We start from the raw sequence: 13,322 nt of genomic DNA, 5'->3' as shown, positions 1-13,322 counted from the left end.
TGGTTCAATTTTTATAATACCAAAAAAACCATAAACCAAAAAAACCGAACCGAAACCAAACCGAAAAACCGAACGCCCACCCCTAGAAGAAAGGCTCAAGAGAAGTTCAACACTTGAGCACAGCACGCTGCTACACAATGAAATTACTTTCAGAAAAATAACAAGGTTACACAGGAGCTTATAGGTTCACGCTTGAATCAACCCTTAATGGCGCGGTCCGAGCTCGAGTAACTCAAACCTATATGTAAATGGCCAAAAAATACAGAGCAAACCAAACAAAATAAATCAAGAAATATAAGACTTTAGGAAAAACTATTTTGAACGAAAATATTTGTTAAAGTATGTTTTGTAATATGCAGTTTATTAGAGAATTTAATTATTTGGACTTTTTCAACTTTGGACTAAAAAAGAAATATAACATTTTCTCATTGGCATATATATACTAGTATATAGAATTAACTAGAAAAGCTCTTAAATCTCTCGTGAATAAAGGAAAAAAAAAACATAAATCAGTCTCTTAGGGTTTTTGCTTCTAGAAGAAACCATTGAAGTTCTGCGGAAGACGAACCGTCGTGCTCCGCTGCCAAATTCGGTAAACGCCTCTTTCGTTTTATCCTTCTTTCGTTCAATTGCAATTTGAATTCACCTGGTTCGAATTAGGGTTACGATCGAGTTTTTTATTTCATATTTTACTGCACTTTGGCTCTGTTTCTTGAATGACTCTGAAAAATCTTAAAAGAAAAAAATAGTTTAGTACCCGATTCAATTATCTGATCTGTTGTTATGAACCCTAGATTCTCTTCTTCTGTTTCGATACCATATAGGGTTTAGCCGATATTGTGAATTTGTTTTCTTCTAATGTTATTCTCTTCTTTTGTGAAGTCGTCGATAACACGCAAGAATGACTGAACTTACTAAAGGGAACCCGAAGCAGCCTCGTGATTCGAGAGTCTTGTTGCCCAAGTCTGAGATTACCATCCCTCCCAAGGCTGTTTCTGATGATGCCAAAACGAAACGTGATGAACCTGAGGCTAATATGGTTGGGAAGAGTGTACCACAACTAGAGGAAACTATGGATAATGCAGTTTCATACATCTATTCTGTGAAGGAAGCGTTTCATGATGAACCTGCAAAATATGCCGAGTTTCTCAAGATCTTGGATGCTTCTAGAGCTCGTAGGTATGAGTTATTTATTTTCTCTTAAGATTCATGTCTCAGTATACATAACTAACAGACTATGTGAATTGATTCTGATGTTACTAAGTCTGTTTTGTAGAGACGATGCTGATAGTTTCATTGCAAGGATGAAGGAACTCATGAAAGATCAGCCGGAACTGCTTCTTGGTTTAAATGTCTACCTGCCTGCGGCTAAACCAACAACTCCTCATAAGGCTAAAAGAGGCACCCCTCCTGAGGCTAGTAGAACCACCCCTCTGAAGATTAAGATAGCACTTCCACGAATGGCTAGCAGAACCATCACTTCTGAGTCTGAGAAACCTACAAACTCTGATGAACTGAATTTTATGGACAAGCTTAAGGTATGTATATAGAATGATGGTTACCTTGTTGATATTTCCTCTTTTGCTGACTTGTGATTTTTAAATAACAATTTTTTCATGGATCTGCAGACAAGGTTTCAGAGAATTGATACTCATGTAGTTGAGTCGTTTCCATTTATAATGAAATTGTATGAGGAAGGAAAGAAATCAGTAAAGGAGGTGCACGAAGAGGTAGGTTCTGTTCTTTGGTGGGATATTTTGTGTTGCGTTTCTTCTTTGTTCTTAGTTTGATTTGGTTATATCATATATCTTTGCAGGTCTATGATCTTCTCTATTACCATGAAGATTTGATTGAGGACTTCTCCAGAATCTTTCCTAAACACGGATCCTTTCAAAATTAAAAGCTTCAGTAGATATTTTGAGACTAAAGACTAAAGTTTCATGATTCAATGTTCCTTCTAGTATGTGTGGAAAAGGATAACCATTCTTTGAAATTAAATGATGTACATGTATAAACGAGAACGAGAATGTACATTTTCTTTTTATAGAGGTTTGGGATTAGTTTTGATTCTCTAATGAACATCATGAAACGTATATATATATCATATATGCTTCTATTATCAAATCTTTTCTTTTGTTTTGTCTTATTACTAATTGGAATTATATAGTTTTCTATTCGCTTATTTGTTCTCCCATATTTTGTCATTTAACTAACCAGAAGTAAAACTAAAATGGGGCCATTGGACTCATCTTGATTACTCTAATGCACCAAAATACATGGTTAAAACATTTTTAATTACTATTCTTTTGTTTCAAAATGTTTTAATAAATTACACGTTGTTCTATCATCAAACCAGTCTCAGTGCGTTTGTTTCTTGAAATCTTGAAGTCGTTTTACACTGCGCTAAGAGGAAGCTTCTTGCTCGTTCGGTAACTATACGAACATTTTCTTCTTCTTTTTCATGTGAAATCGTCTGACGATTAGGTTAAAAGATCGAGTCTTCTGCTTTTGTTGCTCTCAAATCCTCTCTGTCCATCTCTCGTTTGATTATTTTCTAGTTTCTTGATAAGTTTTATGAATGAGTTCCTGTGTTCTAAAGATACTGATCGATGGAATTTACATGAATCCTTCAGTACGCCATGATCTTGTTTCATCTAGAGAAGAAGAAGCATATGACTTAGTTTAGTTATTATCATTGAGAGTGGTATCAGATTCATTGTTTGGTTTGATTTGGTTTTGACTAGTTTTAGAATGTAATCTGGATTTGTCATGTTCACGTTCAATGCAAGTGTGGTTTCTAAGTCTATGTGAATTCAAAAGTTATATTTAAGATACTAGATGGACACGAATGATGACGATCTGCTCTGTTTTTAATGAACAGAGATCTCCATTAGTTGAAAGAAGAGTATCACCCAAGCTAACGATGGATGATGATCGTTTAAATGTCGCTTCTACGAAGGAAGCATCTCATGATGAGATTCAGTCTTGTTATAACGAAAGAGAACGAACAACTATGCGTGAAACGGTTTCATACATCGCTGATGTGAAGGAAGCATTTCTTGAGGAACCTGCAAAGTTAGACGAGTTCTTCAAGCTCATGAAAGATGTTTTTGATCACAAGTACGAATTTTTTTCTCCCTGTGACGTTTGGTTTGGTTCTTAGTTTGAACTGAGAATATACACAAACAAATACACACAGTGTGATTTGTTTCCTGATGCTATATATGATTCTCTTTTGTAGAATTGATGAGGCTTTAGGCAGTGCAAGGATGGCTGAAAAGCCTGAAATCATGAGAGGGCACACGACGCTGCTTTTTGGTTTAAGAGTCTTGTTTCCCAAGTCTAAGCAACACGCGGAGTCTGATGATACCAAAAACAAAAGTGCTGATGCAGAGTATTCTATGAACAAGCATAAGGTATAGTATTTGCTAAAATGCTGAATACTCCTACGGAATATGTTGACATTTCCTCTTTTATTAGCTTGTGGTTAATAAACAACAAATTCATAAATCTGCAGAAAACTTATCAAAGATTTCGCGAGGCAATGGAAAGGATTGAAAAGGGAAAGAAGCTGGTAAAGAAGGAGCAAAAGGTGGCTGACAGAACCATCCGGTCTGAGGCTAGTAGTAGTAGAACCATCCCTCCCAAGGTTAAGTAAATAACACAAAAAGCAGTATATATGTATTATCTATATATCGATCTCTTTCGATATGGTTAAGGACATATTACCTTAACGTGAGAAATAAACCTTAATGCATCTGTAAATGTAATCTCTCTCATATTACATATTGCTGATAAAAGAATCGTATACAGCTTTATTGCCCTTAAACCTTGCCTGAAGTTAGATGTATACGATTCTTTTATCAACAATATGTTGATGTGGGGAAATGGAAGCAAGTCGTTGGCTGAAGTTTGCAATATGTTCATTGCATGTGTTACTATTTCCATTTGTATCATATATTCTAAAGTTAATATATTAAATTGTTGCAATAGCATACCTGTATATACCCATACTCTTTTCTTAATTAGCCATTTTGTCTTCTAAACATGTTTATTTCTTGTCTCAGATTACCATACAGTTTCGGGAGCATCCTGATTTGCTTCTAGAATTTGCTCCCTTCTTGTCTGATTTTTTCTCAAGAAAGTCGTTTAGTTCGTGACGCAGGGATGTCTACGTTGCTTCAGCCGCTTAATATATAACCAGTTATGTTTTAGTAACATTTTTTTGTTTGTCCTTCATATATGGGTCTTATTTATATTTTGCTTCACCCAAAAAAAAAGTTATATTTTTATTTAGAAATTACCATAAAATACCAGTTATACCACACACTCCACAATTCCCAAAATTAACACTAATTGAAAATTATAAAATAATACTGTCAAAAAAAGCTTTTTATATTTGAGTTAACCATTTTAAATTTAGGGTATAGTTTTTCAAAATATGTGTTAGTGTCTAGAGTTTGTGGTTTAGTTCTGAAGGTTAAAAATGTAATTTTAGAAAACTAAACCTTAAGTGGTACTTTTAGAACATGGTGCTATTTTGAAAATTTGGAGATGATGTGCTAATTTTAGAAACAAAACTTATTTTTGTGATTTGTAAGAACTTTCTTTTTATTTTTAGGGTAATATTACTGAATATCACAATTTTGACTTAAAACTCATAAAATACCACAATTTCAGAGAAGTGTGGTAACTACCACTTTTCGTATGGGCAACATGACAGAAGTGCCCTCAAAATATAGGCAAGAAATCTGCATTGCCGACAACAGGCTTGTATAGGTAGGGAACAAATCCATGAGCAGGTAATGATAGAGTCGTAATCTCATACAATAACATGTAATTTTATTGAACGACATGGGATTTCACTAAATTGATCGTAATCTCATACAATAACATGTAATTGAGTAGGCAATGATTGAGTCGTAATCTCATACAGTAACATGTAATTTTAGTGAATGACATGGGATTTTAATAAAAGGTTCGTAATGTCATACAATATCTATAATTTTAGTAAACAATCTGGGATTTTAATAAATGAACTAAAGAGTATACCAAAGTCGAGGAAGATGGTTAAAAATCGAGTGGTAGGGCAGCAACCACGGGAACAACTACAGTCTTTTTCATTGTAAAACATGTTATTTTAGGAAAATACGTTCATCATTATATTGCAAGTTGCAGTGCTTAAGATTTGATAGAATTGTAGAAAAAATATTATGTTGCATTGGGTGAAGTTTGTTATGAAAAATAACAATTGGTGAATTGTAATATAGATGTGCTTTGGCAAAACACATGCTGTAAATGATAGGTGCATGTTAGGTGATATGCTCAAATTTACCCTAGAGCTACTCTCTCAAATTAAGAGATCAATTGTAGTACTTAGGGATCGTATCCACAAGGACTCTAGATCACACAATAGATTTAATAATCTTTTAATTATGCTAAACAGAAATATTAATTTAAATTGCAAGATTAAATAGAAAATAAAAGAGTTGTAAAATTCAGAAGGATTAAACGCTAGGCCTAAGGAAATTCTCAGGAAATCATGGAAAATCAAATTAATTAATTAAGCAAGCAGGATTCAATAATTAAGCACCGTTCTTGAACTCTAAACACAATTATAAAACAAATCAGTTCTCACTGCAAATATTTTCTAAATTTTAAAACCCGAAAATCCAAATCTCTTTGCAAAATTCAAGTTAAAAACCAGCAATAAATTCAAGTTTAGATAAGTTCACAAAATCCCTAAATCAAATCTCTTTGCAAATAGGTATTTTGCTCACCAAATGTTTTTGTCTGGAAAATCAATTATATTCTCATATCAATCAATAATCCTAAGATCTAAATCCATATGACTAATCAAAGATCTAGCATTAAGAACAACCTATGGTGAAGAACAAGAAAGATAATGAATCCAAACAATTAATTAATCTAACAATCCATGAAATCCCTAATGAGAAACCCTAAACCTAACAAGCAGATCTATTCAGACATAATCAATGAAACACAAAACATCTTCTGAATAAATTGCATTAAGAAAGAGATTAAAGAAGAAATAAAGGGGTTCTGAATCTTCTCTGAAGGAGTCTTGATTCTTCTCTCCAAAAGCTCTCTAAAAATCTCTCAGGGTTTTGCTCTCAAAAGTTGCAGGAAAAATAAAGCTTAGGTCTCAACAATGACCAGAAAAATCCTATATATATTCCTAAAACACGAATGGGGACTAATGATGCAAATATGGAAACTTTGGGGCAGCTTTGTAAATCTTCAAAACTTGTGGGAAAACTTCCGATTTCTTCTTTGGCCCAGCATCGATCGACACTAAGGTAGCATCGGTCGATGCATACTCTGAATTCGTCTCCCAACTTCGTAATTTCAGCCTCAATGCTTGATTAAGCTCCAAATCTTCATATTTAGCTCCATTATGCTCCCATCCATGCTAAATCCTATAAAGACTAAAAAGACTCTAAAAATACCAAAAAGACTCTATAAATAAGACTTATATCATGGCTAAAACACACATAAAAACCATGATATATCAACTCCCCCAGACTTAGTCTTTGCTTGCCCTCAAGTAAAACATAAACTTAATCTGTGAAAGAGGTTTGAAAATGCAGGAACTCATTTTCTTTTTAAAGTAATGCCATGATCATCCAAATCATAATCCATATGCTTAGCAGATAAATCCAAATCGAACCACCATGTACTTCTCCGTTGACATTCATAGCATCCCAAATTCAAATCAAATTCCACTACTTCCTCCATTAAGCTTTCATCGGTGTGTCTCATCAATTTGATCAATGTCAAGAACCTTCTAGACTCATTCCCGTACAATAACATAACAAGCAAGATAATATATTGTACAACATGTGGTACTCTTTCTCTGCCCCAGACTTATTCTATTTAATCTTCCTTAGAGTTTTGTTTTGTTTTCTTTATTTTTTTATTTTTTCTTTTATCTTCTTCTTTTTTTTCTCTCAAAGTTGTAGGCGAATAATGGGGTCATCGGTAATTTACCTATCCCTCGCTTCCAAGCTTTGTGTGATCATTTGACTCAAGAGTAAAATAATGAGGTCATAGATAATTTACCTACCTCTCTAAACTGATCAAAATCATCTCATCTTTTATTCTTTTTTTTTTAAAAACAAAGCTCTCAGGAAAAATATTTCAAACTTTAAATAAGGGAGAGGAGTACCATTTTCTTCTGAAATCTTACTTGTCAGGTATGAACAAAGAGTCAAGCTCTATGAACATCAATCTCCTTGATGAGGTAAAAAGAAAAGTACAGAAATTACCTCAGGCTTTTATGAATTCTGTTGGAAATTTGGATGTCTCTGGTTTACTGGTCAGCCATTGGATTTTTCATTAGTCGGATTTTGGACTCAATCAGCAGCATTAATCAATCAAGGCAGTACACTAAAAAGAAAAATCATAGTTTCCAACAAAAATTTTGACTCAATAAAACAATTTTTTTTTTAAACCCTCAAAAACAAAAACGTAGTTAGTAACTGCCTCTCCCAGACTTAAACAACACTGTCCACAGTGTTATCAAGTAAGAGATTGGCGAAGAAAAATAAACAAAAACGAATAAGTATTGAAATTGTGAACAAAATCGTGTTACCAATCCGGATGTTCTGTGTCGACCGATGCCAATGGTGTGTCGGTCGATGCACTCTGCAGATGCAGAGAGTTCGAACATTACTCTTGAGTTAGCTGCGATTAATTTGTGTTCCTCTCACTCCTGGATGTTAGCACTGCTAAGAATCACTCAAACACAAGATTAAACGCAACATGATAGATAGAAGTTCATAATTCAATACAAATTCAAACTGACTCAAAGCAAAAATAAAAATAACTCAAAGTGGAAAAGAAAAACCTAAGAGTGGGATGCCTCCCACTAAGCGCTTGTTTTCAGTCATTAGCTTGACTGTGTTGGATCTCAGGCATCTGGTGGTTCGGAACAAGGCAATAAATGCTTCCGAGAGAATGTCCTCTTCATTTTAGGTGGTGTATAAGCTTTAGCTGCATGGGATCTGCTAAGGATGTGAGGATCATGAGCAGGGAGGGACTTAGGAATGGGTGGCTTTCTTTTAAGTCCTGCAAAATCATCAACAGAAGAAACAAGCGCTCTACGATAATCTCGTGGTTTGGTTAACTGCAAAACAGTTTTTGTACCTTTGAAATTCTTATTGATGATAGGAGAAGATTTAGGAGAAGGAGATGCATACCTTGACCTTACATGTGGGTTATGGACTGTGGAATGGAGAGATTTCAGCTTTACAACTGATCTAGGACTTGCAGCTAAGGATCCAACTCGAGTAACTTCGGTTTTGGACAAGTCCGAACTGTCTCTGGAAGGTGTGTCGATCGATGCAACATCTGCATCGATCGATGCTTGGCCCGCAACTCGTGTTTCGTCAACGATTCTGCAACTTTCCTCAGCAATCCGTGTTTCCATTACAAAAACATCATCTACCAGCAACTTGTCATGGATCAGAACCACATCATGGTCTCTAGTACTGATTAGATGATCTCCACTCCAATCCTCAAGCTTAACAACTTGCTTACTTACTTCCTCAACAGGCTCCAATTCTTTGACATACCCAGCAGTAATGTCTTCATGAAGCTCTATGATCGGATCAGAAACAACCTCCACAGAAAATGTCTGACTATCAATAGTAGGAATCCTTCTCAGCTTGTCCATCTCAAAGTTCATGACCAAATCATCCACATTCAGAGATATGTGTCCCTTCTTCACATCTATGATGGCACCAACTGTAGCCAAGAAAGAGCGTCCTAAGATGAGAGGATCACTAGGCTCTTTGTCTTACTTCAAAACCACAAAGTCAGTGGGAATCATGCAATCTCCAATCTTGATTGGAATATCTTCTAATACACCTTCAGGAATTCTTCTGGACCGATCAGCTAAGCTAAGAGATATCATAGTTGGCTTGAAATCTGTCATCCCAAGTCTAACAGCAACAGAATGTGGCATCAAATTAATACTAGAGCCCAGATCACAAAGAGAGTGAGCAAACCGTGCTGTAGAGATAGAACAATCAAGTACGAAACTGCCAGGATCTGGTAACTTCTCAGCAGTCCTGCACTGAATTACTGCACTCACTTCCTTAGAAACAACCACTTACTGCTTCTTATCCTTCATCCTCTGTGGAGGCTGCTTCAACAGAATGGAGCTGACATCCTTGGTAAGCAGTGCTCCTTCCTCAGGGCTCAAACCATTGGTGACCATTCTCTTGACATACCGCTTAATCCCAGGAGAAAACTTCACAACATCAACCAAAGGCATCTCTATCATCACCTTATCCATCATAGCTTTGCATCTAGCTTCCTCAATCTCTTGCTTGGACCTCCTAGGCTTAGGAAAAAGAACCTTAGGCTTGTAAGCTTTTTCAGAATCAGATGGTGGAACGTGAGGAGAAATCGGAGCTGTCTGTGGGGTGCGTCGATCGATGTTGATGTTGTGTCGATCGATGCTTGATTGAGGAGGCATCGATCGATGCTGCTGCATATCGGTCGATGCAAGCTCTGCAACCGTATCATTGTCTCCTTCCTTCACCAAAATTGCATTGCAAGCATGCCTTGGATCGGTCTCTGTTCTTCTAGAAAGAAGTTCCTCTTGTCTTTTTACAGACCCAGCAGTCTGAATCACTTGATTCTCTAGCTTTTTGACATGAGTGTTTAAGGCATCAAATTTCCCAGTCAGCTCAGTGTATACAGAATCAATCTTTCCATTGAAGTCCACTGTTAACTTCTGTTGACCTTGAAGAATCTGCTCAATCATTGATTCCATCTTGCTCTCTGAACTGGGTGGAGGGAGGTGTTGGTAAGAAGAAGATCCATAGGTCCTTGTAAAGTTGCTGTTTGGATTTCCTGTGAAAGAATTCTTCTGACCAAATCTCTGATTTTGATACCCAGCTCCATATACATAGTTGACATCTTCTGTAATCTCTGGCTTTAGCTCAAAAGTCTCAACATCTTCAGCAAAATGGACAGACTTATTTCCCACAAGAAGATTGTGCACTGTATCCAACTTAGCATTCACCGCAGCAAACTGATTTGAACCATTGCCTTCATGTGCTCTTCTCCGCTCTAAGTCTGCATTCTTGGTACTGTTGCTTGATGCTAGCCTCTCTATCAACTTTTCAGCCTCATCTGGGTACCTTGTCTTGAAGTTCAGATCACTAGCAGCATCCAAAGCCATCTGATACCTCCAATCAATCCCGCTGAAGAAGATACTGATCAGCTGCACCTCTGAGAACCCATGATGCGGACAGTCTCTATGGTATGCCTTGAACCTTACCCAAGCAGCTTTATAAGATTCAGCTGGTCCTTGTCTAAAGGTGGAGAGCTTAATCCTCAGCTCATCAGACATGGCATCATCATAGAAGTAATTCAAGAATGCCACCTTGATGTCATGCCAGGTTGTCAGAGATCCTGGTTTTACTTGCCTTAGCCAATGAGAAGCTTCCCCAGCAAGAGATTAGGGGAAAAGCTTGCAATAGAGATAGTCTTTTGTGACTCCATTATCCTTGATGCTTGTGACTATATCCTCAAAGTGCTTAATATGGTCCAGAGGCTTCTCATGCGGGAAGTTCTGGAAAGGCCTTTGTCCAACAAGAGCGAAGTAGGCAGGTTTCAGCTCAAAATCATTCATGGGGAATGGAGGAGGGACAATTGCGGAGTGGTTCTCATAGAACAAGTCTGGTCTGTTGAAATCCGTAAGAGTTTTGACAAGCTCTCTATTGTTGTCCCGTCGTTTCTGAACATTCTCCGCATCGGCTCAGGCATTGCATCGATCGACGCCAAGGTTGCGTCGGTCGATGCCTTCCTGGTTGCGTCGATTGATGCCATCGTTGCGTCGATCGACGCCACATGCATTCGCATCCACAACGACGAGTTCCTCTGGAATGACTCGTCCTTCAGCATCAAGTTTTTGGCCTTGCTCGTTGTATGCATTACCCTCTCGATCTCTCAAAACTCCAGCCTCATCAGGTCTCAATATGATTGTATTGGCCATCTTCGCTGACTTGGCTGCTTTTGTGTTATCACGCTCTAGTTGTCCTAACTCTTGGTTTGTAAGCTTAACGATTGGGCCAGTAGGATTTTTCCTGGTGCTAGGCTTAGGCATGTACCTAAAACACAAAAGAGAAAAGAAACAAAAGCGTGTGAGTAAAACAGAAAAATAAAAATCTAGACAAAATCAAAGACTTTAATCTAATGGTGAATCAAAAGAGTCCCCGGCAACGGAGCCAAAATTTGATATGCTCAAATTTACCCTAGAGCTACTCTCTCAAATTAAGAGATCAATTGTAGTACTTAGGGATCATATCCACAAGGACTCTAGATCACACAATAGATTTAATAATCTTTTAATTATGCTAAACAGAAATATTAATTTAAATTGCAAGATTAAACAGAAAATAAAAGAGTTGTAAAATTTAGAAGGATTAAACGCTAGGCCTAGGGAAATTCTCAGGAAATCATGGAAAATCAAATTAATTAATTAAGCAAGTAGGATTCAATAATTAAGCACCGTTCTTGAACTCTAAACACAATTATAAAATAAATCAGTTCTCACTTCAAATATTATCTAAATTTTAAAATCCAAAAATCCAAATCTCTTTGCAAAATTCAAGTTAAAAACCAGCAATAAATTCAAGTTTAGATAAGTTCACAAAATCCCTAAATCAAATCTCTTTGCAAATAGGTATTTTGCTCACCAAAGGTTTTTGTCAGGAAAATCAATTATATTCTCATATCAATCAATAATCCTAAGATCTAAATCCAGATGACTAATCAAAGATCTAGTATTAAGAACAACCTATGGTGAAGAACAAGAAAGATAATGAATCCAAACAATTAATTAATCTAACAATCCATGAAATCCCTCATGAGAAACCCTAAACCTAACAAGCAGATCTACTCAGACATAATCAATGAAACACAAAACATCTTCTGAATAAATTGCATTAAGAAAGAGATTAAAGAAGAAGTAAAGGAGTTCTGAATCTTCTCTCAAGAAGTCTTGATTCTTCTCTCCAAAAGCTCTCTAAAAATCTCTCAGGGTTTTGCTCTCAAAAGTTGCAGGAAAAATAAAGCTTAGGTCTCAACAATGACCCGAAAAATCCTATATATATTCCTAAAACACAAATGGGGACTAATGATGCAAATATGGAAACTTTAGGGTAGCTTTGTAAATCTTCAAAACTTGTGGGAAAACTTCTGATTTCTTCTTTGGCCCAGCATCGATCGACACTAAGGTAGCATCGGTCGATGCATACTCTGAATTCGTCTCCCAACTTCGTAATTTCAGCCTCAATGCTTGATTAAGCTCCAAATCTTCATATTTAGCTCCATTATGCTTTTATCAATGCTAAATCTTATAAAGACTCAAAAGATTCTAAAAATACCAAAAAGACTCTATAAATAAGACTTATATCATGGCTAAAAACACCTAAAAACCATGATATATCATTAGGTGATATGCGAAACAATAATCATTAGTTACATGGTTTTTTACCATACAACATGTTGTTTACTAATAAAACATAAATCTGGTGATACCTACCTACTATATATGTCCCCTATATGATGTTAGCCTATCTAAGGCCAACAATGTAATTATAACACCCCTTAGGAACAGTTACTGTACCAAGTGTGTTATTTTCTTAACTATGTTCTGTTTTTATGCTTTCTACTACATATTCTCTTATTTTTATAACCGGATGTTTTCGAATGATAAAATAATTTGGTCTTTGTATCGGAATAGAAATCAAGGTTTAATCTATTTGAGAAAGGTACTCTGATTTAACAATAGGAGGTTTTGTTAACGACAAAGTAGATCGGGTGTTGTTCACATTGGTGAGAAAATAAGTTTAGCAAGTTGGTTTTCTTGTGAGCTTAATTTTTTTGGTATTTTGTGGTCCGTATTTCAATTTCAATTAGTTTTCATGTAACTTACATCAAGATTTTCCTTGTTTGAGTTTGGGCTTCTTTCCTTTCGGCTTTAGTTTTTTTTTTGGGTTTGTAGTTTCCGGAAATATTTAGTGTTTCTATTTTTTTGCTTTTTTTTGGGCCTATAGTCTCCGAGAATGTTTAGCGTTTCCAATTTACGCATTTTTGTAAACTTATAGTCTCTTAAATTGTTTAGTATTTCTAACTTACGCTTTCTTTTGAGTCTATAATTTCCGAGAATATTTAGTGTTTCCAACTTTCACTTTTTTTGGGCCTATAGTTTTCGAGAATGTTTAGTGTTTCGGCCGACATATATATGGAGACTCTATCTTTCACTGTTTCCGCCGACATAT

General features: G+C 36.0%; 1 protein-coding gene across 1 annotated transcript; it reads left to right on the top strand.

The window, feature by feature from the left end:
* Positions 1-473: 473 nt before the first annotated feature.
* LOC104741116 (paired amphipathic helix protein Sin3-like 6) lies at positions 474-2,075 on the top strand. Its single transcript, XM_010461900.2, has 5 exons — positions 474-592; positions 883-1,179; positions 1,277-1,538; positions 1,629-1,730; positions 1,817-2,075. The coding sequence occupies exons 2-5, from the start codon at positions 902-904 to the stop codon at positions 1,898-1,900; spliced, it is 726 nt and encodes a 241-aa protein (XP_010460202.1). The 5' UTR covers positions 474-592; positions 883-901; the 3' UTR covers positions 1,901-2,075.
* The last annotated feature ends 11,247 nt before the right edge of the window (positions 2,076-13,322 follow it).

The sequence above is a fragment of the Camelina sativa genome, chromosome 14 (genome assembly GCF_030686135.1).
Source record: "Camelina sativa cultivar CO46 ecotype springtype chromosome 14, ASM3068613v1".
NCBI lineage: Eukaryota > Viridiplantae > Streptophyta > Magnoliopsida > Brassicales > Brassicaceae > Camelina > Camelina sativa.
This window is presented reverse-complemented; position numbering and strand designations above follow the sequence as displayed.